The sequence below is a fragment of the Solanum pennellii genome, chromosome 6, assembly GCF_001406875.1.
Source record: "Solanum pennellii chromosome 6, SPENNV200".
Classification (NCBI taxonomy): Eukaryota; Viridiplantae; Streptophyta; class Magnoliopsida; order Solanales; family Solanaceae; genus Solanum; species Solanum pennellii.
In genome coordinates this window covers 52677558-52702897 of record NC_028642.1, presented here as the reverse complement: position 1 = coordinate 52702897, position 25340 = coordinate 52677558, and the positions used below count along the sequence as shown (strand labels likewise).

The 25340-nt window shown below is 34.8% G+C and overlaps 4 protein-coding genes across 9 annotated transcripts; 3 read left to right on the top strand and 1 right to left on the bottom strand.

The window, feature by feature from the left end:
• Positions 1-477: 477 nt before the first annotated feature.
• Positions 478-1392, top strand: LOC107022437. The gene has a single exon (XM_015223045.1). The coding sequence runs from the start codon at positions 478-480 to the stop codon at positions 1390-1392; it is 915 nt and encodes a 304-aa protein (XP_015078531.1).
• A 7002-nt stretch (positions 1393-8394) lies between these two features.
• LOC107021510 (TSET complex member tstD-like) lies at positions 8395-11311 on the top strand. The gene is made up of 5 exons (XM_015222189.2): positions 8395-8552; positions 9101-9214; positions 9473-9552; positions 10367-10491; positions 10936-11311. Exons 1-5 carry the CDS (start codon positions 8500-8502, stop codon positions 11005-11007), a joined length of 444 nt encoding a protein of 147 aa, XP_015077675.1. The 5' UTR covers positions 8395-8499; the 3' UTR covers positions 11008-11311.
• Positions 11312-11558: 247 nt separating this feature from the next.
• LOC107022436 lies at positions 11559-12397 on the bottom strand. Its single transcript, XM_027917957.1, has 3 exons — positions 12339-12397; positions 12193-12265; positions 11559-12099 (listed from the first exon to the last, which is right to left on the bottom strand). Exons 1-3 carry the CDS (start codon positions 12395-12397, stop codon positions 11851-11853), a joined length of 381 nt encoding a protein of 126 aa, XP_027773758.1. The 3' UTR covers positions 11559-11850.
• Positions 12398-13440: 1043 nt separating this feature from the next.
• Positions 13441-25078, top strand: LOC107021116. 6 transcript variants are annotated; one of them, XM_015221713.2, is made up of 18 exons: positions 13442-14158; positions 14377-14509; positions 14643-14849; positions 14931-15112; positions 15524-15650; positions 15731-15898; positions 16552-17376; positions 17494-17579; positions 20091-20142; positions 20541-20624; positions 20733-20818; positions 21401-21452; positions 21841-21924; positions 22032-22117; positions 23407-23458; positions 23864-23947; positions 24051-24094; positions 24737-25078. In XM_015221713.2, the coding sequence occupies exons 2-18, from the start codon at positions 14390-14392 to the stop codon at positions 24741-24743; spliced, it is 2346 nt and encodes a 781-aa protein (XP_015077199.1). In that variant the 5' UTR covers positions 13442-14158; positions 14377-14389; the 3' UTR covers positions 24744-25078. The 6 variants fall into 6 exon arrangements, with proteins under 6 accessions (XP_027773828.1, XP_015077200.1, XP_027773829.1 ...); XM_027918026.1 differs by having other exon boundaries at positions 14366-14509; positions 24043-24094; XM_015221712.2 differs by having other exon boundaries at positions 13443-14158; positions 14366-14509.
• Positions 25079-25340: the final 262 nt, after the last annotated feature.

Genomic DNA, 25340 nt, shown 5'->3' with positions numbered 1-25340 from the left:
ATAACATTGAAAAATATCATTCTTGTTATAAATCCATTAAATAAGTGGATAGTCCATAAAGTTAGTACATGAACAACCATTCATATTCACTAGGTTACATGAACCTTTTTGGATAAGTATGTATCTATTTATTATGATACTTAATATGGTGACCTTTGGAATGATTTCTCACTCTATAAATAGGGTTGTTCATTCACTATTGTAATATATACATATGAAACTTATATATACTTGAATAAAAGAAAGTCTTCTCCTACATCTATTTCTCTTGTCTTCTTCTTATAATCTTGATTTTACAACACGTTATCAGCACGAGTCTCTACCAGTTCAAGTAAAGACTTTCAAAGCCTCGGAGGTAAGAATTTCCTTTATTTTTAAATAATGTCTAATCTTTCTAAACTTGAATTTCTTGCTCTAGACATATCGGGAAAAAGCTATCTATCATGGGCACTCGATGCAGAAATTCATCTTAATGCGATGGGTCTAGCAGACACCATCCAAGAAAATAATCAAGCATCGAATCAAAACCGTGCTAAGGCGATGATATTTCTCCGTCATCACCTTGATGAGGGTTTGAAAATGGAATATCTCACTGTTAAGGATCCTCTGGTGTTGTGGAACAATTTAAAAGATAGATATGACCACCTGAAGTTGGTTGTCCTTCCACAGGCACGTTATGATTGGATCCACTTGAGACTTCAAGATTTTAAATCTATCAGTGAGTATAACTCTTCTATGTTTAAAATTATCTCACAATTAAAATTATGTGGAGAAAATATCACTGACCATGATATGCTGGAAAAAACGTTTTCCACTTTCCCTGCCTCGAGTATGCTTCTGCAGCAGCAATACCGAGAAATGGGATTTAAAAAGTATTCCGAATTAATCTCACATCTCCTTGTTGCTGAACAACATAATGATTTACTGATGAAAAACCATGAAAGTCGACCTACTGGTTCTATGCCATTTCCTGAAGTAAATACGGCAAATTTTCACCAATCTAAGCGTGAAAAAGGTCGTGGCCCCAGTCGTGGCCGTGGTCGTGGTCGAGGAAGAAATCTCAATCATGGTGATCGTCTTGCACTAAATAATAACATTCAACACCAGCAGTGTAAAAAGAAGAATGAAAAACATGACGTAGTGCAGAAGAAAAATTCAGACAACAAATGTTATCGATGTGGAGGAAAAGGACATTGGTCACGTACCTGTCGTACGCCAAGGCACCTGGTTGAGTTATATCAAGCTTCCCTGAAGGAGGTGAAAAATAACGCAGAAGCCAACTTTATCACGGAAGATACTGTTGAACCCATGCATCTAGATGTAGCGGATTTCTTTGAGAACCCCGAAGGAAAGATAGATCACCTGATAGGTGATGGGTCTGTGATAATATAAATATATTTCATTTTCGTCGTTTATATGAACTAGTATGAATATGTTTTCCTAGATTTGTAAATAACTAAAAGGTTGTGTATTGTTTTTGTTTAGTAATAATATTATAATGTTTATTTCTTTTATATCTTTTATCTTGAAGAATATATGGATACCTCAATGATCAATCATGAAGATATTTGTATAATTGATAGTGGAACAACGCACGCCATATTCAAAGATGAGAAATACTTCTCCTACTTGCTTAGAAGAAAAGCAAATGTTACTACAATTTCTGGTAATTCAAACTTAATAGAAGGCTCCGGAAGAGCTACTATATTTCTGCCTAAGGGGACAAAACTTGTCATAGAAGATGCTTTGTTCTCTTCTAAATCCCCAAGAAACCTGTTAAGTTTTAAAGATATTCGCCGAAATGGATATCATGTTGAGACAATAAATGAAATGAATGTTGAATACCTTGGTATTACCAAGATTGTCTCAAACCAGAAATATGTATTGGAGAAATTATCAACTTTATCTTCTGGCCTGTATTATGCAAAAATAAGTACGATTGAAGCACACTCTATCGTAAACCAGAAGTTTACTGACTTAAAGACTTTTGTGCTTTGGCATGACCGAATAGGTCATCCTGGATCAATAATGATGAGACGAATCATTGAAAACTCAAATGGTCATCCATTAAAGAACCTGAAGATTCTTACAAATGATGAGTTTTCATGTGCTGCTTGCTGCCAAGGCAAATTGATTACTAGGCCATCACCAATGAAGGTTAACATTGAATCCCCTCAATTTTTGGAACGAATACATGGGGATATTTGTGGACCTATTCACCCATCTAGTGGGTCGTTTAGATATTTTATGGTCCTAATAGACGCATCTTCAAGATGGTCTCATGTGTGCCTCTTATCATCTCGCAACCTGGCGTTTGCAAAATTATTGGCACAAATGATACGATTAAGAGCGCAATTTCCAGATTATCCCATTAAGACAATTCGTCTTGATAATGCTGGCGAATTCACATCCCAAGCTTTTGATGCTTATTGCGTATCGGTAGGGATAAAAGTTGAACATCCTGTAGCTCATGTTCATACTCAAAATGGCCTTGCTGAGTCATTTATTAAGCGCTTACAATTGATAGCAAGACCTCTACTTATGAAAAGTGAGTTGCCTACTACTGTTTGGGGTCATGCTATCTTACATGCAGCATCACTTGTTCGTCTCAGACCGACTCATTATAATAAATACTCCCCATTACAATTGGTATTTGGTCATGAACCAAATATTGCTCATCTTCGAATTTTTGGATGTGCTGTATATGTGCCTGTAGCACCACCTCAGCGCACCAAGATGGGCCCTCAAAGAAGGTTAGGCATATATGTTGGGTTTGATTCACCCTCAATAATTCGCTACCTTGAGCCATTGACGGGAGATTTATTCACTGCAAGATTTGCAGATTGTCGATTTGATGAAACAAATTTTCCGCAATTAGGGGGAGAGAAAAATAAACTTAAAAGTGAAATTGCATGGAAAGTTTCGTCATTATCTCATTTTGATCCACGCTCCCCTGTGTGTGAACAAGAGGTCCAGAAGATCATCCATTTGCAAAACATAGCAAATCAAATGCCAGACGCATTTACTGATTCAAAAAGGATAACAAAGTCACATATTCCTGCAGTAAATGTGCCTATCCGAATCGACGTCCCAAAAGGACCATCTACAAGTGTCATAGCTTCTGAATCACAAATACGCCTGAAGCGTGGTAGACCATTGGGTTCAAAAGATAAGAATCCTAGAAAAAGAAGTACAAAAAATGACACTACAAAAGAATTTCACGAAGAAATTCAAGATCTGATTAATCCTGATATTCCTGAAGAAATCAGTGAACCCGAGACTCAAGTAAATGAAGAACTCTCAATAAGTTCTTCTACAGGTGATGGGATAAGTTTAGATCGATCAAAAATCATAGTGGATAATGTTTTCGCATATGATGTTGCACTTAACATTATGCAAGGAAATGAGGATCTTGAACCTCTATCCGTCGAAGAATGTCGACAAAGACATGATTGGCCAAAATGGAAAGAAGCAATTGAATCAGAATTGAATTCACTTGCTAAGCGTGAGGTTTTTGGACCAGTAGTCCAAACGCCTAGTGATGTTAAACCAATTGGCTATAAATGGGTCTTTGTACGAAAAAGAAATGAGAGAAATGAGATTGTAAGATACAAGGCACGCCTTGTTGCACAAGGATTCTCTCAACGACCTGGTGTCGACTATGAAGAAACATATTCACCTGTTATGGATGCAATAACTTTTCGATATCTCATCGGTTTAGCTGTACATGAAAATCTTGAAATTCGTCTAATGGATGTGGTTACAGCTTACCTTTACGGTTCACTTGATAATGAAATTTATATGAAAGTTCCAGAAGGACTTAAAATGCCTGAAGCATGTAGTTCAAAATCTCGGGAAATATATTCAATCAGATTACAAAAGTCATTATATGGCTTAAAACAATCAGGGCGCATGTGGTATAATCGCCTCAGTGAGTACTTGATAAAACAAGGTTATATAAACGATGTCATTTGTCCTTGTATATTTATTAAGAAAACAACATTGGGATTTGTTATTCTTGCTGTTTATGTTGATGACATTAATCTCATTGGAACTCCAGAAGAGGTTCAAAAGGCAATTGAATATCTAAAGGAAGAATTTGAGATGAAAGACCTTGGAAAGACAAAAATTTGTCTTGGACTACAAATAGAATATTTAGTAGACGGGGTCTTCATCCATCAATCTGCCTATACTGAGAAAATCTTGAAACGATTTTACATGGACAAAGCACATCCATTAAGTACTCCAATGGTTGTCCGATCACTTGAAGTGAGTAAGGATCCATTCCGACCTCAAGAAGAGAATGAGGAACCTCTTGGTCCAGAAGTACCTTATCTTAGTGCAATTGGGGCACTTATGTATCTTGCTAATGCTACGAGACCTGACATAGCATTTTCTGTTAATTTGTTAGCAAGATATAGTTCTTCCCCTACACGAAGACATTGGAAAGGAGTTAAACATATATTGCGATATCTAAGGGGAACTAGTGATATGGGTCTGTTTTATACTAACAAAGATAGTGCAGATCTTGTTGGTCATGCAGATGCAGGTTATTTATCTGACCCACATAAAGCTCGATCACAAACAGGCTATCTGTTCACATATGGAGGTACTGCTATATCATGGCGATCTATGAAGCAGTCTATTGTCGCTACTTCTTCAAATCATGCTGAGATAATAGCCATTCATGAAGCAAGTAGAGAATGTGTATGGTTAAGATCAGTAATACATTCTATCAAAGAAAGATGTGGTTTGAAGTGTGACGTCAAGATACCCACAATACTCTTTGAAGACAATGCTGCATGCATAGCTCAATTAAAAGGAGGCTTTATAAAAGGAGATAGAACGAAACACATTTCACCAAAATTATTCTTCACACATGATCTCCAGAAGAATGGTGATATTGATGTGCGACAAATTCGTTCGAGTGATAATCCAGCAGATTTATTTACTAAATCTTTACCGGCCTCAACTCTTGAGAAGATGGTTCACAAAATTGGAATGCGGAAACTTAACCATCTGAATCGTGGTTTTTATCAGGGGGAGTAAAATACGCACTGTACTCTTTTTTCCTTAATCTAGGTTTTGTCCCATTGGGTTTTCCTTGAAAGGTTTTTAATGAGGCAGCAAATAATGCGTATCAAAAGATATGTGTACTCTTTTTCCTTCACTAGAATTTTTTCTCACAGGGTTTTTTTCTAGTAAGGTTTTAACGAGGCACAATATCTATGGACATCCAAGGGGGAGTGTTATAAATCCATTAAATAAGTAGATAGTCCATAAAGTTAGTACATGAACAACCATTCATATTCACTAGGTTAATGAACCTTTTTGGATAAGTATGTATCTATTTATTATGATACTTAATATGGTGACCTTTGGAATGATTTCTCACTCTATAAATAGGGTTGTTCATTCACTATTGTAATATATACATATGAAACTTATATATACTTGAAGAAAAGAAAGTCTTCTCCTACATCTATTTCTCTTGTCTTCTTCTTATAATCTTGATTTTACAACAATTCTAGACAAATTTTAATTTTAACCAAAAAGATTTTTCCTATTTTTAAGCAAAATGTGTAACGTCTTTTTTTTTTGACTAATAAATGATCAAAATGTCTGTTTATTTTCTTTTGAAAAAATAAAACTGATTACTAAATTCAGACTGTTGATTTCCCTTTTTTTTTCCCGAATAAAGACTATTCCCTACGTTTTATATTTTAATCTTTCTCCATTAATTTTTAATTGTCATAATTTTTTTTGTTATAAGTTAAATTATAAGAAAATTTGTTTAATATTTTACAATATATATTTTTATCATATTAGTACACAGAAAGTTGACTTCTATGAGTGAAAGGCAGGTTTAAACTAAAAAGACGGGGAATTAGCCAACTTGCACGTTACAATTTATATAGTTTTTAAATATCTAAGTTTTTTATTTGTATTAGGATGAATGTAATCTAACTTATCTTCAAAAAATGTAATATGACAAATAAAAATGGACGGAAGGAAAAATTGATTATTTTTCATTTAGTATGACGCTTAAAAAATAAAAAATATAAAAATTTTACTGGGTTCACCTCTTAGAAAACTTTTTTGCGAATTTTACAAATGAATATGAATACTTATAAAATGAATTAATTGGCAAAGTAATCTAAAAAAATTTAAGTACTGCTTTTTTAATTTATTAAAATAAACACTAATATAATATACTAATTACTTTTTAGTATTTACTATGATGATACACTGATATGAGACTGGTAGAGTATTAATTTATGTCAAAAAAGTCCAAAAAAGTCATCAAGCAAAATATTAGGCCACGTGTAGTGCCTTAGCCTTAACTGAAAGGTTTACGCGTTTTTGCCGTCGAAAGTGAATAAGTGATTTTATTTTATTACCTTATAAATAAATGATGCTCTTAACTTGACTTTTAACACACTGACTGAACACTCGTATCTTAAAACTGGAATTTTGCTAAATTTTTCAAAGAAAATTAAGTTCATCGACACAGATTGATTTTGACTAAATTAACCAAACACATCCATAATTGGATCGATTAGACGAAAGTATTTCAGGTTTATTTTCGAATAACGATTTAATAAACAATTTTCTTTTTATTTATATATAATTTTCTATGAGTTTTTAAAATTTTTATTTAGAACTAACTCAAACTTTTATATGAAAAAGAACATTAGAACTATTACTTTGATATTATATGTAATTATCAATAAGAGTATTTTGAGACTCTTAAGAATATACTTGAAGAGTTCTTCATATACTCAGTCATGCATTTTTTATACTATTATTTTAATGTTAAGAAAGTATTATTAGAAGACCTGCTGATGTACTTTTAAGATATCATATTTTAGAAAATTTAATTTTATGTTTACATTTGTAATCCCAGTTTGAATTAGTAACTTTTATAGACTGGGGAAAGTCTACTATAGTAACTTTACAATTTCGTTAAAATTAGAATAACTTGACTATATTTGTGAAAACTTGTTTTACAAATATTCTATTGATATCTTCTATATCATAAGAAGCTAAGTTCAAGTTAAAAGTTACTTTTCCTTCGTTTTAAAAAGAATGATCTAGTTTGACTTGGAAAAAATTTAAGAAAAGAAATAAGACTTTTTAATCTTGTGGTTTTAAACTAAAGTTATATCAAACGTATCAAAATGTCATTTAATCTTGTAATCTTAAACATATTACGTGGAAAGTTAATGTTAGATTGTTACCTAAGAAGGAAAGAGATCATTCTTTTTTAAACAAATTAAAAAAAAATAAAGACATTTAATATTTAATTTAAAACGGAGAAAATACTATTTAATATTTAATTTTATCTTTAATTTGGGTTATTTCGATCTAAATATACTTTAGATATAATTAAATAAGGTCTCGATATTGTGTCAATTAAGCCGAGACGGTTAGGCCTTTGCGTTGGACCAATATATTGACATCAAATCGGTATTGATTTTGTGCTTTCTTAAGTTAGGATTGAAATAATAAAATATCATTACAAAAATTCAAAAAAAATTTAAATTATAATGATTAAAATGAAAAACAAAAAGTATATCAAAAAAGGGAAAATTACGTGGATAAGTAAATTTATATTATTTAATTACTCATCATAGATATAGTTTGCTATAATTACCATTCGCGACTAACATTGTACATTAATTATGTGGGCTGACAGTCATGTTTGTATATGTATAATTCGCTAGGATATATAAATAAATATGTATAATATATAATTTTTTAGCCTATATACATATATAATTCACCTCTCCCACTCTCTATCCTCTCTCGCTCGCCTCTCTCCTCTCTCTCTCCTTCCTCTCCCAATCTCGCTTGCCATTTATACAAATGTATATGTATAATATAATTATATACAATTATATACATATATAATTCACCTCTCTTCTACTCTCTACCCTCTCTCGTATGCCTCTCTCAATCTTGCTCGCCGCTCTCCTCTCTCTCCCAGTCTCGCTCGCCTCTCTCCTCCCTCTCCCAATCTCTCTTGCCATATATACAATTACATATGTATAATATACAATTATCTAACCAATATACATATATAATTCACCTTTCTCCAACTCTTTTTCCCCTCTCTTCTCGCCTCTCTCCTCTCTCTCCCAGTCTCGCTCGCCTCTCTCCTCCAAATAACATGTAGCTAGAAATTGTAATTATCAAACTATAGCTATAGAGAGTAATTAATTATTTTTAAGTGGCTATATGTGAAAGTTTCCCATAAAAAGAACATAATAATTAACATATATATGATCTCTCGTAGTTAGGATCCAAATAATTAATCTCTGTAAAAATGAACAAATAATTAGAGATAGAGAGAGTTTAATTTACGGGCGAATTCGACCTTTTTCGAATAGAAAAAGAAATATTATTTCCAATTTTCTGAGGGACAAAACGAGGCCTTTGAGATCCGTTTTCGTTGGTCAGAGCAGCTAGCGATCGCGTCGAAAAAGGGTAAGAAAAATGCTGCTGGCGGTGCTATTCGCCAACTCCGAGGGCAACATCCTTGTCGAACGGTAATCCACAGCTCATCTCCGTCTTTTTCTCATCACCCAAAACCCTATGATTCACTTTTATCATTGGCGATTGAGGCGCTTAAAATTGGATCTTTTGAGGAACTTGTTCTTTTTAGGCAGATCCAGGATATTGATGCTTGTTTATAAATTGTTTCGAACTTAAACTATAATAGTTTAATTTTACCTAAAAATGTGTATATATCTGTTGTCTGTTAAACAGTGGTCATCCCTGTGCTTAAATTTGGGATCAGCCCGGCTTCTAGTTTAGTCTTGCCTGTTCTCAAAATTGTTTGAAGTGAAATTTTAGCTACATTCGTATAGCAGACAAAGGAACGACAAAAAGGAAAATGTATTCAATTTCCTTATTTTAGGTTTCCTCCAAGCTCTAGAAATTACTCGTGTAACATAATTTATGCTAATGGTAAGAGAAATGCTGATTTTCCTGATAAAAGGAAAGATGCAATTTTTTTCCAGTTCAGTCCATTTCAATACCAATGCGCCTAGTCACTTGCAATGAATTGTTGCCTGATATCATAGTTTGTATGCAGCTTTAATGGAGTACCTGCAGAGGAGCGTCTGCATTGGCGGTCTTTTTTAGTTAAGCTTGGTTCGGAGAATCTCAAGGGTGTCAAGAATGAAGAACTCCTTGTTGCTTGCCACAAGTATATATATTTGTCTTTCTTACTCTCTATGTACTTGATTACCAATTCAGCTCCCCATTTTAAACATATGGAAACAACTGGAAGATTCTATTGTCTAGTCTCAAACTCATATTAGCTGCTTGCTTCTGCAAATGTTGTTAAGCTGAACTGTATAAGAAGTTTCTTTTGTTATAAGATACTTTGCAAATCACGGCATACTTGTATTGTTTTCTAAAATGATTCAAAATTGTAGCTTTTTTCACATATTCTTTTGTGCAGGTCTGTTTACATTGTATATACAAAGCTTGGAGATGTAAGCATTTATGTTGTCGGGAAGGATGAATATGATGAACTTTCTTGTAAGTGATACCTGTTTCAGTCTTCCTAAGAATCATCAAAAAATTTCATGTAAAAAGTAATTCATCATAGTGTCAATAACTGTTTGACTTCAATATGTTGTTTGTGCCCCATCCATGTAATCTAGAGTGTGTTTACACAAATTTTGGGTGGTTAAAAATAGAACCAAGATGAAAGGAGTTTATGATACAATTACCCCACTGTTCCAAAGTATGATAGCTTAGTGATTTGGGATGTTAATATTTACTGCTCAATATCACTATCGTTTCCTTTTGCTGTATATTAACTATTAAGTAATTCTGGAGGTATACCCTTTCAAATATTGGATTAGTTAGAAGATGAATGGTGCCTTAAAATAAAATGGCTACTTTAATCGAGGTTTCTTAAAGTAATGATATTATGTGATGTGTACTTAAAGGAAGCCTACCGCTACTTGCCATATCTTATGTCAGACTGCAAAATTTGTTACGTTCTCCGTTTCATGAATGAAGATATCTATTTTATGAAGGTATCTGAAGAGTGTCTATATCTGAGCTTTAAGGCTTTACTCGATATTTCATAGAAGTGTATATTTCTTTCATGACGTAAAACTACGTGAACTATGACTAGTGTGTACATTAGGTTAGATAGAAAAACATACTTTAGTTCCACTTGGCTGACTAAATTAATCAACTGGTTAGACTATTTATTAGCATAATAGCCCTCTTTGTGTCTCTCATTTCCGCTGAGCAGCATGGTCGGCTGACTACTGCCCTGATTGGGAATTCTGCTCAAGATCTTATTAGCAACCTCTCATCTTCTGGGCTTTGTTTGCAGTGTCTGAAGCAATCTTTGTTATAACATCTGCTCTCAAGGATGTATGTGGGAAACCTCCAACAGAGAGACTTTTCCTGGACAAGTATGGAAAGATTTGCTTGTGCCTGGATGAGATTGTGTGGACGGTAAGGGGAAATGTCTTTATTTTTGAACAGCAAAAATTTCTATTACGGGGAGCGCTTTGATCTCCCCGAGTAATGTGGCATGAAGCTAGTAAGCGGACCATATTGTGCTAAGAAAACCTTTTTATTTATCAAATACTACGAATATTATGGGAAATCACTTCTTCTTTGAGTTGATAGATGACATGCACAGTTTTGATTGGTAAACATTTCTGTATCATCGTTTGCCTGGTGTTAAATTTACTTGAAAAATATGCTCTGTAATTTTTACTTGAATAGATTTTTAGATTGATGATCCTTTTTAGTCCCAGATGACAGCAGAGGGTAGATATTGATTTAAATGTAAAACTCTATAGGCACTTCCACTTGATCCTCTCTGTTAAGTTTTGCTATCTTCCATTTTGGTGCAGCCTTGCTGATGATATTCTTACTTTGTTTATTATGAAGGGTTTGCTGGAGAACATTGACAAAGATAGAATCAAGAGACTTGTTCGGTTGAAACCACCCACCGATTTCTGAGAGAGGTTTGTAGTTTCTATGTTTAGGCAAAGCTTCCCCTACCCCACTTATGGGATCACATTGGGTATGTTGTATACATTTAGGCAAGCTGTTGAGGCTGTAGCCTCTAGCAGCGCAATGTATGCCAAGTCTACAGGTTGGCAGAATCTTTCGGATTTCACTGCATTATTGTTGGTTAACTATAATCTTGTATAGTTGTAAATTGTAACACTCGTTTTATTTCTATTTTTCTCTCCATTTGCCTAGTTGAAAAAGGTGATATGCTACTCCATCTGGTTACAGAGGCTTGTTTACAATCTATAAATGAAGATGTGAGGTTAATTTTTCTAAATTGTTTCAGTCAAATTATTTCCATAAAGTAAACCATAACTATTTAGGATTGAATATTTGAGGTAATATTCAAGAATGAAATTAATGTAAACAAAAAATGAAAATACGAACCGGATTGTATTGATGAAATTTAAAGATGAAAAAACGAGAGAGAAAAAAGCACGATAAAGACTAAATTCAAATATTAAGAGCGTTAATATGTGAATTAGCGGTAGATAATTATTTCCCAACAAGAACATTAATAATCCAATAACGTAAAATTTTCAATTTAGCGAAAGTAAATAGATTGTTATTTTATAAAAATGTGTTTGGGTGAGATCAGTACTCAAGCAGCTCCTGGTTGCCACAATGAACCCTGAAGATGTCATTAACTTAAATTGAGTTGAGACCTGCAATAACCCCATACACCTGGAAACAGTCTGTACTGCCAATTGAACTCTCAGATTGAGTCGAGGATCTATAAATAACATTCTTTGCGTATACTCTACCCTCTCTAAATCTCACTTTGTGGGACTACACTCGGTATGCTTTGTTGTTGTTGACTTTTGCTTTCATCTGAAGTCTCTCTGCTCTTGAGCCAATGACCTGTCCCAAGATAGAAGCAACAATGGTTAATGCCATAGCTGTTTTGGGCATCACAACTGATTTCCTCAACATTTCTATGAAGGGAACTGCATCATGAACTACAGTAAGCCTAACCAAAGCTCCAATAACAGGCATCTTTGAATATAGTGGCTGCGGCATAGTCTTCGCAAAACAGTCCTAGCCAGGGCAGCCTGACTGCAACAACTGCAGGTGGGCATTTAAGTTTCATCAAGTTGACGCCCAAGTGGGAGAACACCGTTAACAAGCTCAAAATGATTTGGCGATAGGACAATTCCCTGTTTCCAACCACTCATTTCCCATTGCCTCGTGCTTATTAGATGATTTTTTTTTTCAGAAAAAAGGTTGTCTCTTCTTCTTCGAATTCCATTTTCGAGAGAGAGAGAATCAAAACTAACAGGACCTCTGTTTTTGCAACTGAAGGATGAAATTTAGGGGCAGAGTACTCTGTTTCCATGTTGTCATTCGGAAGTTTAATCAATTAGTTCCATCTTTTTTCAATGTGTGAGACCCCATACTATAGATTCCAATTATTATTTTCTTTTTCCTTTCATCAAATATGATATTCTACTACTCTTATTTGTCACTCGACCATTAGCTTCTTCTCTTGCCCATTGTCAGAATCATATGGGAATTCAATCGAAATTTTGTTCCTCTCGTGCATCAACTTATCACTGACCCATATGTAACCTACAAATACATTAATCAACCGGCATAAGAAATCATCTCAGATAACAGTAGCGCTAAATGCCACAGCAATGGTTAAAGGTTGTATGTATAACTGAAGTCAAAGGAGTTGTGCATTGCAAAATTGTCTTTTCGCATAAAATAGAAAAGATAATTGGACTTTGCAATGAGTTCTGTTGAAAGTTAGGTTCCAAACAAGTATAAGACCAACTTGTAAGAACGAAAATCAGCTTATTTTTGCTACTATAAAAAAGTCTTTTGAATAAAAGCTTATTTATTGTTGAGGAAGTAAAATAAATTTCACAAGAATAATAATAAATAGCTTTAATATTTAGCAAAATACTAATCATGAAAATAAGATGAAAATTACTAAGATAATATATATTAACCGTACATAATAATTAATACTTGAATGGTATGAAATGTTTCCCACAATTAAACAAACACTTCTAGGTTACACAAATCAGCAAACTAATTAACATCAATAAGTTAACAAGGGATATAAAATAACAAAGTCAAAATAATTAAATAAAGAAAGCATAAGGTTAACAGAAAAAAAACGTCAGAAACAGTGAGTTAAATTTTTCTGTTATTTTCCCATTGTTTTCATAAGTGCAAAATGCAAGACACTTTGTGTATTTATTTCAAGCAAAAAGGCCAAGTGTCAAGAATGGTAAAAGAAAATGACATACACTGTGTTTTTAATACACTTTAATTATTTTAGCTTTATAAATATATTTTAAAAATAATCTTTTAAAATAAGATATATTTTGCTTGCTAGTACTAGTATTAGTATTAGGCAAATAAGAATTTCTGAACATACCTATAATATAATATAAGCAGTATCTTTTCCAAAACTGAACAGAGATAGATCTTCAATTATGAATTCAAACTGCTACATTCCAATTACCTGCCCAACTTGTGAGCAATCGGAGACAAAATATGCACAACTTTTGAGGCAACAAGACAGAATCAATTACCTGCACAGCTTCTGAGATCAGAGGAAACAAAAGGTGCACAACTTTCGAGATAACGGAAGTAAACCAACTAGCTGCACAATTTTCGAGGCAATGCAGACAAAAGATGTACATGGCAGAGGAAAGAAACAATTGGCTGCACAAATGGCGAGGCAACAGAGAAAATGATGCACAACTTCAGACAAATTGTGAGGCAGCGGAGAAAATGATGCACAACTTGAGAGATAAAGAGGATGTGAAATGAGAGATAAGATTGAGAAAAAAGAAAAAGAAAAAGGAGAGTGAAATCAACCATTTCCTTTACCAAAACAAAAGTTTCATATCAGACTCGGCGAATCGGCTAAGGGAAAAAGAAAAAGGAGAGTGAAATCAGCACTGGTTGATGAGGCTGCCGTTGCCTGGTGAGCTCCGATTACGAGTTCGAATTCCGACCTAACCGGGATATTCCTTTCCCGATATGATGATCCGATAGGCCTGACCAGTAAGATCCGAGAAGCTGAGTTGGCGGGTTCTGAACAACCTGGTGAAGTGATCTAGCCCCTACCTAAATTAAGGTACAACCCTTCCTTGCTGTGTGTGACCGAAAATTAACTTCCCGTTGCAAATTGTAAAAAAAAACCCTGAAAAGATCACGGATTCCAACCTCCCCAATTGCATGATTGCCATTTGTCACTTTGTAACAATCTTTTGTTTAAATACTACTTTTGCTACAGTTCACTTTGTCTAACTGTTAATTTTGAACTCTGCATTTCTTTGTGAAGAGTAAAAACAGAGCTTTTTGGCAAATGGCTAGTTCTGGCTCCTCCTGTGCTGACTTGAAAAAGATGGAAGATGAGTTCAGAGCTTATGAGATGAGCCTCATGAATCCTCCCTCTTCCATCGATGACCTCTTCAAAATTCTTCAGGTAAAAATCATTTTTTATTTGAATGTGATGAACTCACAAAAAGAAATGAGAATTGTTGTTCTAGTATAACTATTTTGGACTGGAAAATGAAATTAATAATCTTTATTTTTTTCCTTTTCTTTTTTCTCTTCAGAAAGTTGAGTCATCATTGAAAATGGTTAGTCAAGAACCATTTGATTCGACAATAAGTGCAATTCAACCTTTAATGAAAGCACTGGCTAGGAATGAACTATTGGGGCATACAAGTGAAGATGTCAAAGTTTCAGTGATTTCTTCTGTCACTGAAATTTCTCGAATATATGCCCCAAATCGCCCTTACGATGATGATAGACAAATGGAGGTAAAACTATAGTATTCTAATTTATCTTCCTTTTACTTCGATATTTTTTTCCTTTTTTAACCCTTGCCAATTTCTTGTTAGGAAATTCTCCGGCAAACCGTAATGACTTTCAAAAAGTTAGCTGATGTGACTAGCCGCAGCTATCGTAAGGTGGTTCGAGTTCTGGAGTTATTCGCTAAAGTAAGGTTCACTGCGATGATATTGGACCTCGAGAATGAAACGCTAATCATCGAGATATTCAAAATTTTTCTCGAGGTCATCAGGTGTTCTTCTTTGATCCTTCAATGTTATGTAGAGTTTTGGTATGTTTCTTCAGATTAAATTTGGGTGAAATATAAATTTCACAAGGATGTTGCAGTGTGTTTTGTATTTTTAACTGATCCATTAAAAATAATTTTACCAACACCCTTTGGACAAAGCTCTGCCACTGGGCACTGACTAGCTCCGGAAGGTGCTAAACTGAAATACCCTTATTGAAACACTGCTCAACCATACTTCCTATTCAGTTGCTTGCATATACTCCGTTGAGTCACACCTAAGCATGTAGGAGACTGTTGACATTGTAAACCATGTCATTTTTTGTCCCAGTATATGAGCATAAGGTTATTCTAGAGATCATATTTCTCTGAGATGCTGCTGGCTATAATAATATTTATGTTATATTTTCTATGTAGGCCCTACCATCCTCATAATATATTCACTTGGATGAAAGAAATCATGACTCGGCTCATAGAAGGCAGTGATGAAATCTCAGTAGAGCTTCTACAGCTTCTTCTTGATAGAGTCAAAATTGATAATCAGGTAATAATAAATCTCCTATGAACCTCTTTGTTAGAATATTTCTTCGTCACTTTACTAATCCAGTGGTTTCTTTTATCCAGATGGATTCACCCATTGCATCATACTTGGTGGAGGAAGTCCTAAAAGACTGTGCTGCAATTGTTAAACCGTACTTTTCAGATGCCCTAAAATCAATGAGCTTTGATCCTGCTGATTATGCTCAAACGATTGCTTTATTATGCAATGAAATGCCAAAAGGAAAAGAAATGGTATGTTGTATTCATAACTATTCTGTCTCATTAATGCAGTTTTGCTCCGTATAAATGCCAAACACATCCATAGTTCATTATGCTCTGGAATAAAATTGTTTATCTTTCATAATCTTAAGCCTAGTACAGTAATTATAATTAGTCACTGACAAATTGCACAGAAAATGGTATAGTTGTATGCAGTCAGATTTTGAAAAGTAAATGACATAAAACTTTAGAGCCAACTCCATCCCTGTTTAGGCTCCTGGTCCAAGCTCCAGTTGGGTGTGAATGGAGTGGTGTGCTTATATGAATTTAAATTTGGATATCCTGCCTTTCATAAGCTAGCTTTTGGTGCCATATCTTTGCGGAAACATACAATTTTTAAAGAACTTTAGTCTTTGCGTACTCATGTCAATTATCCTTATTGTAAACATACATCACTCGAAGGAGTTAGAGCCGCCAACATTAGAATAACTCCACTCAGCTCACATTAGAATATACTCTAATGTTGAATTTAGTTAACAATAAGATTTTACTATTAGCTCTAATGCAATATTTGGCCCAAAGAGCAGGGGGATGACTAAGTGCTTCTATTGTGTTTAATTATTAATAGGACGCTACAGCAGTTTCAGTTGTGAATAGATAATAGTATTAACAATTTTTTTTATCAGATGGCAACTGAAAATGTGCCTGCTACTGTACATTGCGTAAAAGTTGGTCCATCTGAGGCTAAATGTTGTGAGCTAGCGCGGCAGGATGACACTCACAGGGAGAAGCGAAAGGATACTTGTCTAACTAACATCATAAAACCAGTCAATCCAGAAGATGTGCACCCAGCAGGAAATGTGCCAAAAGAAAACCAGGAAGAGACTGGAAGCCATAAACTTACAGGTCATCCTGTAAAAGTTGGTCCATCCGAGGCTAAATTTTGTGAGCCAGTGCTGCAGGATGACATTCACAGGGAGAAGCTAAAGGACACTTGTACAACAAACATCATGAAACCTGACAATCCAGAAAATGTGCAACCAGCAACAAATGTGCCAAAAGAAAACCAGGAAGGGACTGGAAGTCATGAACTTACAGGTAGTAGTGGCCATCATTCTTTGGTGTCTGAAAATCACAATAATAGCACTGGAAGTCATGGTCATTTGTGTCAGCCCAAGAGAAAAGAGATCCCGATAAATAACGATGATGAGCTGGTTGTGTCAATTCCAATAGGAGATGTGCCACAATCCCAAGTTCAGAAAAAAGATTCTCTTCATTTGGGAGAGAGAACCAAGCGGACACAGTGTGCCAAAAGAAAACTAGGAAGCGACTCAAAGAAGAATGAGTCTGCTTCAGATTGTGAAACAGAGAGAAAATCTGAATCTGGCATAAAAAATGAAGAAGGAAACCTCGAAGAACACAAAGAGCCAACACTGCAACAAATTTTTGGAATCAAACTGTGGAAGAAGAAGACGAAGAAAACAACTAATACTGAAGAATCTAGAGATAAGGTTGACAACCGTACAGCTCAGCAATAGTTATTTCAAGATCTTTGCTAATTTATTTTTGCAATGAACAAATTATTACTTTCCTTTTTCAATTCTCTTTTTTACTTGTGAGCTTCACAGGATTCTGAAAGGGCTCGTACCAGCAAAGATCATGGTGCAGAACTGATCGGCACTAAAATAAAAGTTTGGTGGCCATTGGAGCAAGCGTAAGTTCTTTAAAATATTGATGTGAGGACTGCAACACCATTGTAAATTTAATGTACTAGTCACACCCAACGATCTTGCACGAGCACTCTTTTTAGAAACATGATGTAAAGTTCAGTTATTGAGTTTGTTCTTTAAAACATTGCGTGGCCTGCTAGGCTTTATGTGCAAGAATCTCCTTCGTTGGCATACTTATAATCCTATAAGTTTTTGAATTGATGGTATAGATCTAGACTCTAGTACTAGCATGGGTTTTATACATAACTTTGTCTTCTACCTTGGCTCATTCGGTATTTCTTGAGTTATGTGGTACTTCATGATCCTTGATTCTGTAAGCAGAGGTCAAAACTTGGAGACCATGCCTCCACGTGATGGCAGTTGTAGGCAGAGTCACACTATCTCAAGCGACCTACTCTCATTATGGTTTAACCCCTGTGTAATCTGGAAGTCATGTAGGACATGACAAAACCATCTCAAGCGACCTTCTCTCATATTATCATTAATGTATTCTACTTGCACCCTCTACCGGAACAACGAGAGTCTAGATATTTAAATTGTTTGCATTTAGGCACATCTATCCAGCCTAGTCTCACGTCAATTTAGTTCTTCTCATGTTGACTGAACTTTAGAGTTTAGTGCATATATTTAGTCTTACTTTTACTCATCGTATCCGAAACCCTTGCTCTCTAAAGTGCTTCTCAACAGTTCAAGTTTTCGGTTGACACCCTTAATGGTTTCATCCATTAACACAATTTCATCAGCAAATGGTGAAGGACCTCACGTAGTATTATGTTGGTTAGTTCATTAATAACTAGAGTAAACAAGTAGGGCCTCAATGACCCACAGTTAGAGGAAAATCAACTCCTTTGTATTTCTTACTAATTCTCATGCCAGTGACAACTCCTTCATACATGTCCTTCATGAACTTTTACATATTTATAATTGTGAAATTAGGCCATAGGCAAACTCACACCCCAAAAGCTAGCTCAAAGGGAGGAAGATTGCCCAAGCCTTATAAGGAGTCCACCCATCTCTTTAACCACCGATGTGGGACTTTTGTCATTTTTTTAACACCCCACCTCACGCCAAGTGCTTAGCATCTGGTGCATGGACAATTTTGATTTTGGGGGCTCCAACATCGAGTGAGACGGGTCTTAGGCCTAACTCACAGCCCAAAAGCTCAAAGGGAGGAGGATTGCTCAAACCTTATAAGGAGTCCACCCATCTCATTAATCACCGAAGTGGGACTTTAATTTGTCATTCTTTAACAATTATGAACTCCTTTCTCCTCCATCACCCACTAAAGGACCTTTCATGGTACTTCTTCTTACACTTTATTTGGGTCGATGAACACGATAGCTGATAGGTATGTCTCTCCTCATTATAAACTTCCATCAATCTTATTAGAAGAGTGATGACGTCCAAATCCACTTCTCAAAGAGAAGTGTACATGGTCGTTGCAATAAAATTTACCTAACTAAGAGTCGGGGTCAAATCCCACAATGGAATAATATACTAGGGCAACCAAGCTAGTTATGGAATTGTCACCAATTAAGCTAACCAAATGATTTTGAAATATTTGGTTTTGTTTAAAAATAATAAAAAAGATAAAATACATAAAAAAAAAGGGGTAAAATGATCAATGAACTCGCAAGAAAGGGAAACAAGAGATATGGAAATTATGGAATTGATTATCCTCAAGAACGATACATTACAAATAGTAATTAATATAAACATGTAACAAACAGTAAGCCTTGGAATCTCAATTGCCCACTAATGTCGCCTGACTATTTAGCGGGTTTATCTTAGCTAGCTCTTCAAAACCAACTAGGAGATACATTTCAATATTGGTCTACACTTAAGTTCTTCCTATTGTGTGGTCTTGATGTTGCTCTGCAGAACTAGAAATGTGGTTTGAAAATGGGCTTCATGACATGTTATTCTTGATCGCAGACAGGAATGCGGTTCGCATGGGACCACAAAAGATCATCGCATTTTGGTCTTCAAAGTCCTTTGTATTCTGTCTCTTTTTGTGGCTGACAGACCCCTTGTGCAGTGTGCAGACTGGTTTTGAGGCGGTCCATGGAAGGGTTCAATTTTTTGACGTGTTTGTTCACTTTTGCCCTCTTTTGGTGTCCCACCTCAAAATATCTACAAAATGTAAAATAACATAAGAATTATATACGAAAAAGCATTAAGAACATGAAAAGTCTATGTATATGACATAGAATGTGCCGTAATTTCACGGCACATCAATGAGTTAGCAGGAATGTAGCTTCTGTTATAGATCTATCAGGTATAAATCCGAACTCGTTTCTGTTACTCTATGTTCTATCACTCTTTCCCCCAGTTTCATCGTATACTCATTAGTTTAATGCCATTATTGTTCGCACAACTTTGAATATCTCTTTTGCTCTTCATGTCATTGTATTTACCAATTTTGAATTTACTTTATCTTGAAAAAGAAGGAAGAATCTAGCTACTATTTCTCATCTTAAAGTTTCTCTTTACAGGTTTTACAAGGGAGTCATTTCTTCTTTTGATTCTGAGACAAACAAACACCAGGTGACGAGATTATTTATGTTTATGTACTCTTGTCATTCTTATTTTATAAAACAATTCTACATCCTTGACCATGTAAACCCTTGTACCATTTGTTTTCAAGAAAGTTCTCTACCACTGCTAATATACCTGCAAGTGAAACTATTTCCATGTTAAGTCAAAAATGGGTAACAGCCAAATCTATTTAACTCTTCAAATTCAATCTGCCAAGTAAATCCCTTTTTACATAAAGATACAACCTTACAGTTTAGAGACCTCTTTGTTGTAGAACCTGTTCTTAAATATATTGATTGTGAAGTAGCATTATCTAACTTGAACCGTATTTATTGGCTTTAACATTTCATATAAAATCCTCCTGAAAGTTCCAAATGACCGGTGTTGTTTGGTGTTTCCTTTTTTAGGTCGTATATGATGATGGTGAAGTAGAGAAACTGAGACTACATAAAGAACGATGGGAAATGCTTGAAGACAATTCATCTCAAAAGGTTCTCTGCCCATCTGATATACTGTTGTTTCTGACAGATTTCATATTAGAAAGTGGTTCTAAGTGTTTTCATGTTTGAAGCCCTCGTCGTTCTAATTTTTTGTTTCAGGATTCCAAAAGGCTTTGTTCCATCAAAGATTATGGTACGGAACTGGTTGGCGATAGAATAAAAGTTTGGTGGCCATTGGATGAAAAGTAAGTACTTTTGAATATTGATGTGAGCACTGCAAATCATTGTAAATTTGTTGTATTAATCACATTCGTCCACCCAACCATCCTGCGCAAACACACTTTTCAGCAACTTGATGTAGCCTTCAGTTATCGAGTTTATGCTCTAAAATATTGGCTTTCCTGCTAGGCTGTGTGCAAGAACCTTGTTCCTCCAGTTACTTATACTCCTATATCTTGAGTAGTATCCTCTGTCTATTGGGCACGAAGTTTAAGAAAGAAAGAATGACTTTTGATACTTGTCGTCTAAAACATGCCATTGATATTCCTGTAGCTATAAAATCATGTCATAGAGGGTAAAATGGGAAGTTAATATTTAAATTATATCTAAGTTCTAATTATAAAAGGTGTAATTTCTTTTTGGACAGGCAGTCACTCTTTCCCCGAGTTTCATCGTATACTCATTAGTTTAATACAATTATTATTCCACAACTTTGAATATCTCTTTTGTTCTTCATGTCATTGTATCTACCAATATTAATTTATTTTATCTTGAATAAGAAGGAAGAATCTAGCTACAATTTCTTATCTTAAAGTTTCTCTTTACAGGTTTTACGAGGGAGTCATTTCTTCTTTTGATTTTGAGACAAACAAACACAAGGTGACAAGATAATTTATTTTTATGTACTCTTTCATTCTTATTTTTTTTTAAAAAATTCAACATCCTTGACCATGTAAACCCTTGTATCATTTGTTTTCAAGAAAGTTCTCCTACCACTACCAATATACCTGCAAGTAAAACTAATGGGGTCGGATAAACTAGGGAATACCCGAATCTATTTAACTCATCAAAATCAAGATCTGCTATGTAAATCCCTTTTTACGTACAGGTACAACCTTACTATTTGAGGACCACCCTGTTCTTAAATATGCTGATTGTGAAGTAGCATTATATAACTTGAACCATATATCTTATTGGCTTTAACATTTCGCAAAAAATCCCCCCGAAAGTTCAAATGACCGGTGTTGTTTGGTGTTCCCATTTTTAGGTCGTATATGATGATGGTGAAGTAGAGATTTTGAGACTATATAAACAACGTTGGACGATGCTTGAAGACAATTCATCTCAAAAGGTTCTCTACCCATCTGTTATACTATTGTTTCTGATAGATTTCATATTAGATTGTGGTTCTAAGTGTTTCATGTCTGAAGCACTCGCCATTCTAATTTTTTGTTTTAGGATTTTAAAAGGACTTTTACCATGAAAGATTATGGTAAGGAACTGGTTGGCGCTAGGATAAAAGTTTGGTGGCCATTGGATGAAAAGTAAGTACTTTGGATTATTGATGTGAGCACTGCAAATCATTGTAAATTTGGTGTACACTAATCACACTCACCTACCCAACCATCCTGCGCACACACACTTTTCAGCACTTGATGTAGCCTTCAGTTTTCGAGTTTATGCTCTAAAATATTGGCTTGCCTGCTAGGCTATGTGCAAGAACCTCGTTCCTCCAGTTACTTGTACTCCTATATCTTTGGATTTGATGGTATTGCAAGAATTCTAGCATGTGTTTATTTGTAGCTTGCATTGTTCCTTCGTTCATTCAATATTGCATGAGTTACTCCCTCTATCCCAGTATATGTCTCAGTTTTCTATTGGGCTAAAAGTTTAAGAAAGAAAGAACGTCTTTTGATACTTGTCGCTTAAAACATGCCATAGATTTTTCTGTGGCTATAAAATCATGTCCTAGAGGGTAAAATGGGAAGTTCAAATTTAAATTATTTCTAAATTCTAATTATAAAAGGTGTCATTTCATTTTTGACAGGCTAAAAAGGGAAGTGTGTCGCATTAAACAGGATAAATGAAATATATGTTAGTTAAGTCATGATCCTTGATGCTTTAAGCAGAGTTGAAACTTGCAGACGGTTCCTGCATATTATAGCGGTCATAGGCAGAGTCAGACTGTAACCTTTTGTTGTTAATGGGTTCCAGAATTTCCAATGCAGTTTATTTGTCTAAAAAGCTGATATTTTCTTGTGCTACATCTTTTTGGCTAGGCTAACAAAAGAATTATGGATTACAAATTGTTCTGCATCTAGCTTTCAGGATATTTAAAGTATCCTTTCTGTTCAGATCACAAGTATGTGAAAAAATCTGTCATTTTTCAATTTACTCTAAACCATTCATACTAACGTACCATAACTTGGTCCTTTTCTCGTTTCCTTTTTCTCCTCTCGCCTCATTCTCCATCCAAAAGGATCAGCCACGTATCAAACAACCAACCTCCACTACAATTTGACCGATCATAGTATTTACCTTCGGTAGATTTCTCCTGTTGGTTGCTTCTTGTATGAAAGTTTGAAACAGGCTAATGTTGCTGGGGATATTACTGTTCTATATATTTGATTCATTTTGAGTTATTCTTTTTGCAAGTATTTTTTGGCTCACAATTCCTCTGCAAACATAACACAGTGAATAGATAACAATGTAAAATTGATGAGTTACTGTGGATACACTCAGTTTGGACTGTAGTTTAAAAATCCTATTAGTTTATCTTGAATAAGGAGGAAGAATCTGTTACGTTTTCTCATCGTAATTTTTCTCTTTGTAGGTTTTACGAGGGAGTAGTTTCTTCTTTTGATCCTGTGGAAAGGAAACACAAGGTGAGAGAAATTCATAATTTTCTTTGAGTTACTGTTTATGTTTAAACACTTCTCATTTATATTTATAGATCTGTTTGAAGCCTAGTATCATATGTTTCCTTATCTAAATATTTCAGGAGACATATATGTAAATTAATATTAATTATATGTCCATGTTGAGTCAAATGGGGTCACATAAACTAGGGAATAGCCAAGTCTATTTAACTATTCAAATTCATGATCTGCCACATAAATCCATTCTTACATACAGCCTTATTCATAACTAACCAATGAAGGGAAATATAAACCGATCATGAAGTAGAAATCTTACCTAACTTACACATGTTTTACTGGCTTTAATGTTTTGCCAAAGTTCCTCCTGAAAATTCTAAATGACCGAAGTTGTTCTGGTGTTTCTCTTCTTAGGTCGTATATAATGATGGTGAAACAGAGAAATTGAGGCTACATAAAGAACAATGGGAGATGCTTGAAGATAATTCAACTCAAAAGGTTCTTTACCCGTCTGATGTATACTGTTGTTTCAAACAGATTTCATATTCTTATTTCATTTATATTAGTTTTGATGTTTTTCTTTTCGGTGCAATCTGCACAGGACCATGGATTAGACTTTCAAGGCCATGCTGTTTCATCTGCTACGTAAGTTGTGATTCTAATTTTGTTATAACATTTGGGATATCCAACTTCAGTTGTTCTGCTTCACTTGTGCAAACCAAATTATATTTTTATGTAAATCTTTGTTTGGATATACAAGTCAACCCAAAACAAACTATCTATGCATGTCTCTACCTGGAGAGTCGAGGCTATACCAGCCTTCCTTCTCTTAATGTTGTCAAAATGTGACATATCAGAGCAAATCTCCAGACCTAAAAGAAGTATTCCCAGAAGGTATCTTAATAGACAATTCACTTTGCAAATTTTTAATGTTGTCGAAGTTTGAAATTTCAAGCTAGTTACACCACCTGAAAGAATTGGTATAGCAAGAGGAAGTATCTAAGAACATACACTCTTTTGGCAAAAGTTTTTCTTTTCCCGTGTGAGGGGGATAACGTGGTTGTACTCTCATTTCTTAGTTTCAAGCATGGTATCAGGAAAATCTCTCTTAAAGAGGCACTAAGTGTATTTCATGCACATTATTGACACTTTATATGTCTTCAACAGGGCCAAACATCTCTTCATCCAAAAGTCTTTTATGTTTGTTACACTTGTACCCAGTAGTTTTGCATTCAAACCTGAATATCCAACGTTTTTTCTTAAACGAGTTGTAATTTTTATCTCCAGGTCATAAAGTAGCGCAGAGTAGAAGGGCCTGAATCAGTGGAAATTTCTGTTGTGAATAGGGAAGAAAACTCAACTGCTGGAAGTGTTGAAGAATTTTCATAAAGCAGTGTGATGTAAGTGTAACTACTAAATTAGGTTTACCATTAAGGGATGTGATCCAATTGATTGGAGAAATGAGATTCTAGTCTTAGAAAAAAAGAACTGAGCTTGTAGATTTATTGTATGTAGCTACAGGCTGCTCTTGGTGTTTACAGATACTTGGCGTCTTATATGTATATATATGATTAAATTACTGATGTTGGAGAATTCAAAACCCATAAAGTTCATGCATGCTTACAGACAGATTAAGAGTAGACAGGTGATGTGATTTTTAGGAGTAATTGTTTAACCAAGTTTCCAATGGATTAAAGAAGTAGCAAAGTTAATCATGTTTTGGTTCTAATCTCAGCATGATATGTTGCTCGGACTGAAGTGCAGATGTACCAAACGGATATAGATACAGATAATAGAAATTTTGAGATTTAGGTATACATATTCAGATACAAATATGGTTGCAGGAAATCAAATAACTGAAATAGAGTTATACGTCAAATTATGTGAGAAA

Excerpts from the sequence above, each read along its gene's own strand:
- LOC107021116 (XM_015221713.2), top strand. The coding sequence starts at position 14,390 with ATGGCTAGTTCTGGCTCCTCCTGTGCTGACTTGAAAAAGATGGAAGAT. Across the intron at positions 14,510-14,642 it reads ACCTCTTCAAAATTCTTCAG|AAAGTTGAGTCATCATTGAA; the intron begins GTAAAAATCATT and ends TTTTCTCTTCAG. Across the intron at positions 23,948-24,050 it reads AAGATAATTCAACTCAAAAG|GACCATGGATTAGACTTTCA; the intron begins GTTCTTTACCCG and ends CAATCTGCACAG.
- LOC107022437 (XM_015223045.1), top strand. The coding sequence starts at position 478 with ATGGGTCTAGCAGACACCATCCAAGAAAATAATCAAGCATCGAATCAA.
- LOC107021510 (XM_015222189.2), top strand. The coding sequence starts at position 8,500 with ATGCTGCTGGCGGTGCTATTCGCCAACTCCGAGGGCAACATCCTTGTC. Across the intron at positions 9,215-9,472 it reads CTCCTTGTTGCTTGCCACAA|GTCTGTTTACATTGTATATA; the intron begins GTATATATATTT and ends TCTTTTGTGCAG. Across the intron at positions 10,492-10,935 it reads TGGATGAGATTGTGTGGACG|GGTTTGCTGGAGAACATTGA; the intron begins GTAAGGGGAAAT and ends TTTATTATGAAG.
- LOC107022436 (XM_027917957.1), bottom strand. The coding sequence starts at position 12,397 with ATGGAAACAGAGTACTCTGCCCCTAAATTTCATCCTTCAGTTGCAAAA. Across the intron at positions 12,266-12,338 it reads GTTGCAAAAACAGAGGTCCT|ATCATCTAATAAGCACGAGG; the intron begins GTTAGTTTTGAT and ends CTGAAAAAAAAA. Across the intron at positions 12,100-12,192 it reads GTCCTATCGCCAAATCATTT|GACTGTTTTGCGAAGACTAT; the intron begins TGAGCTTGTTAA and ends TGCCCTGGCTAG.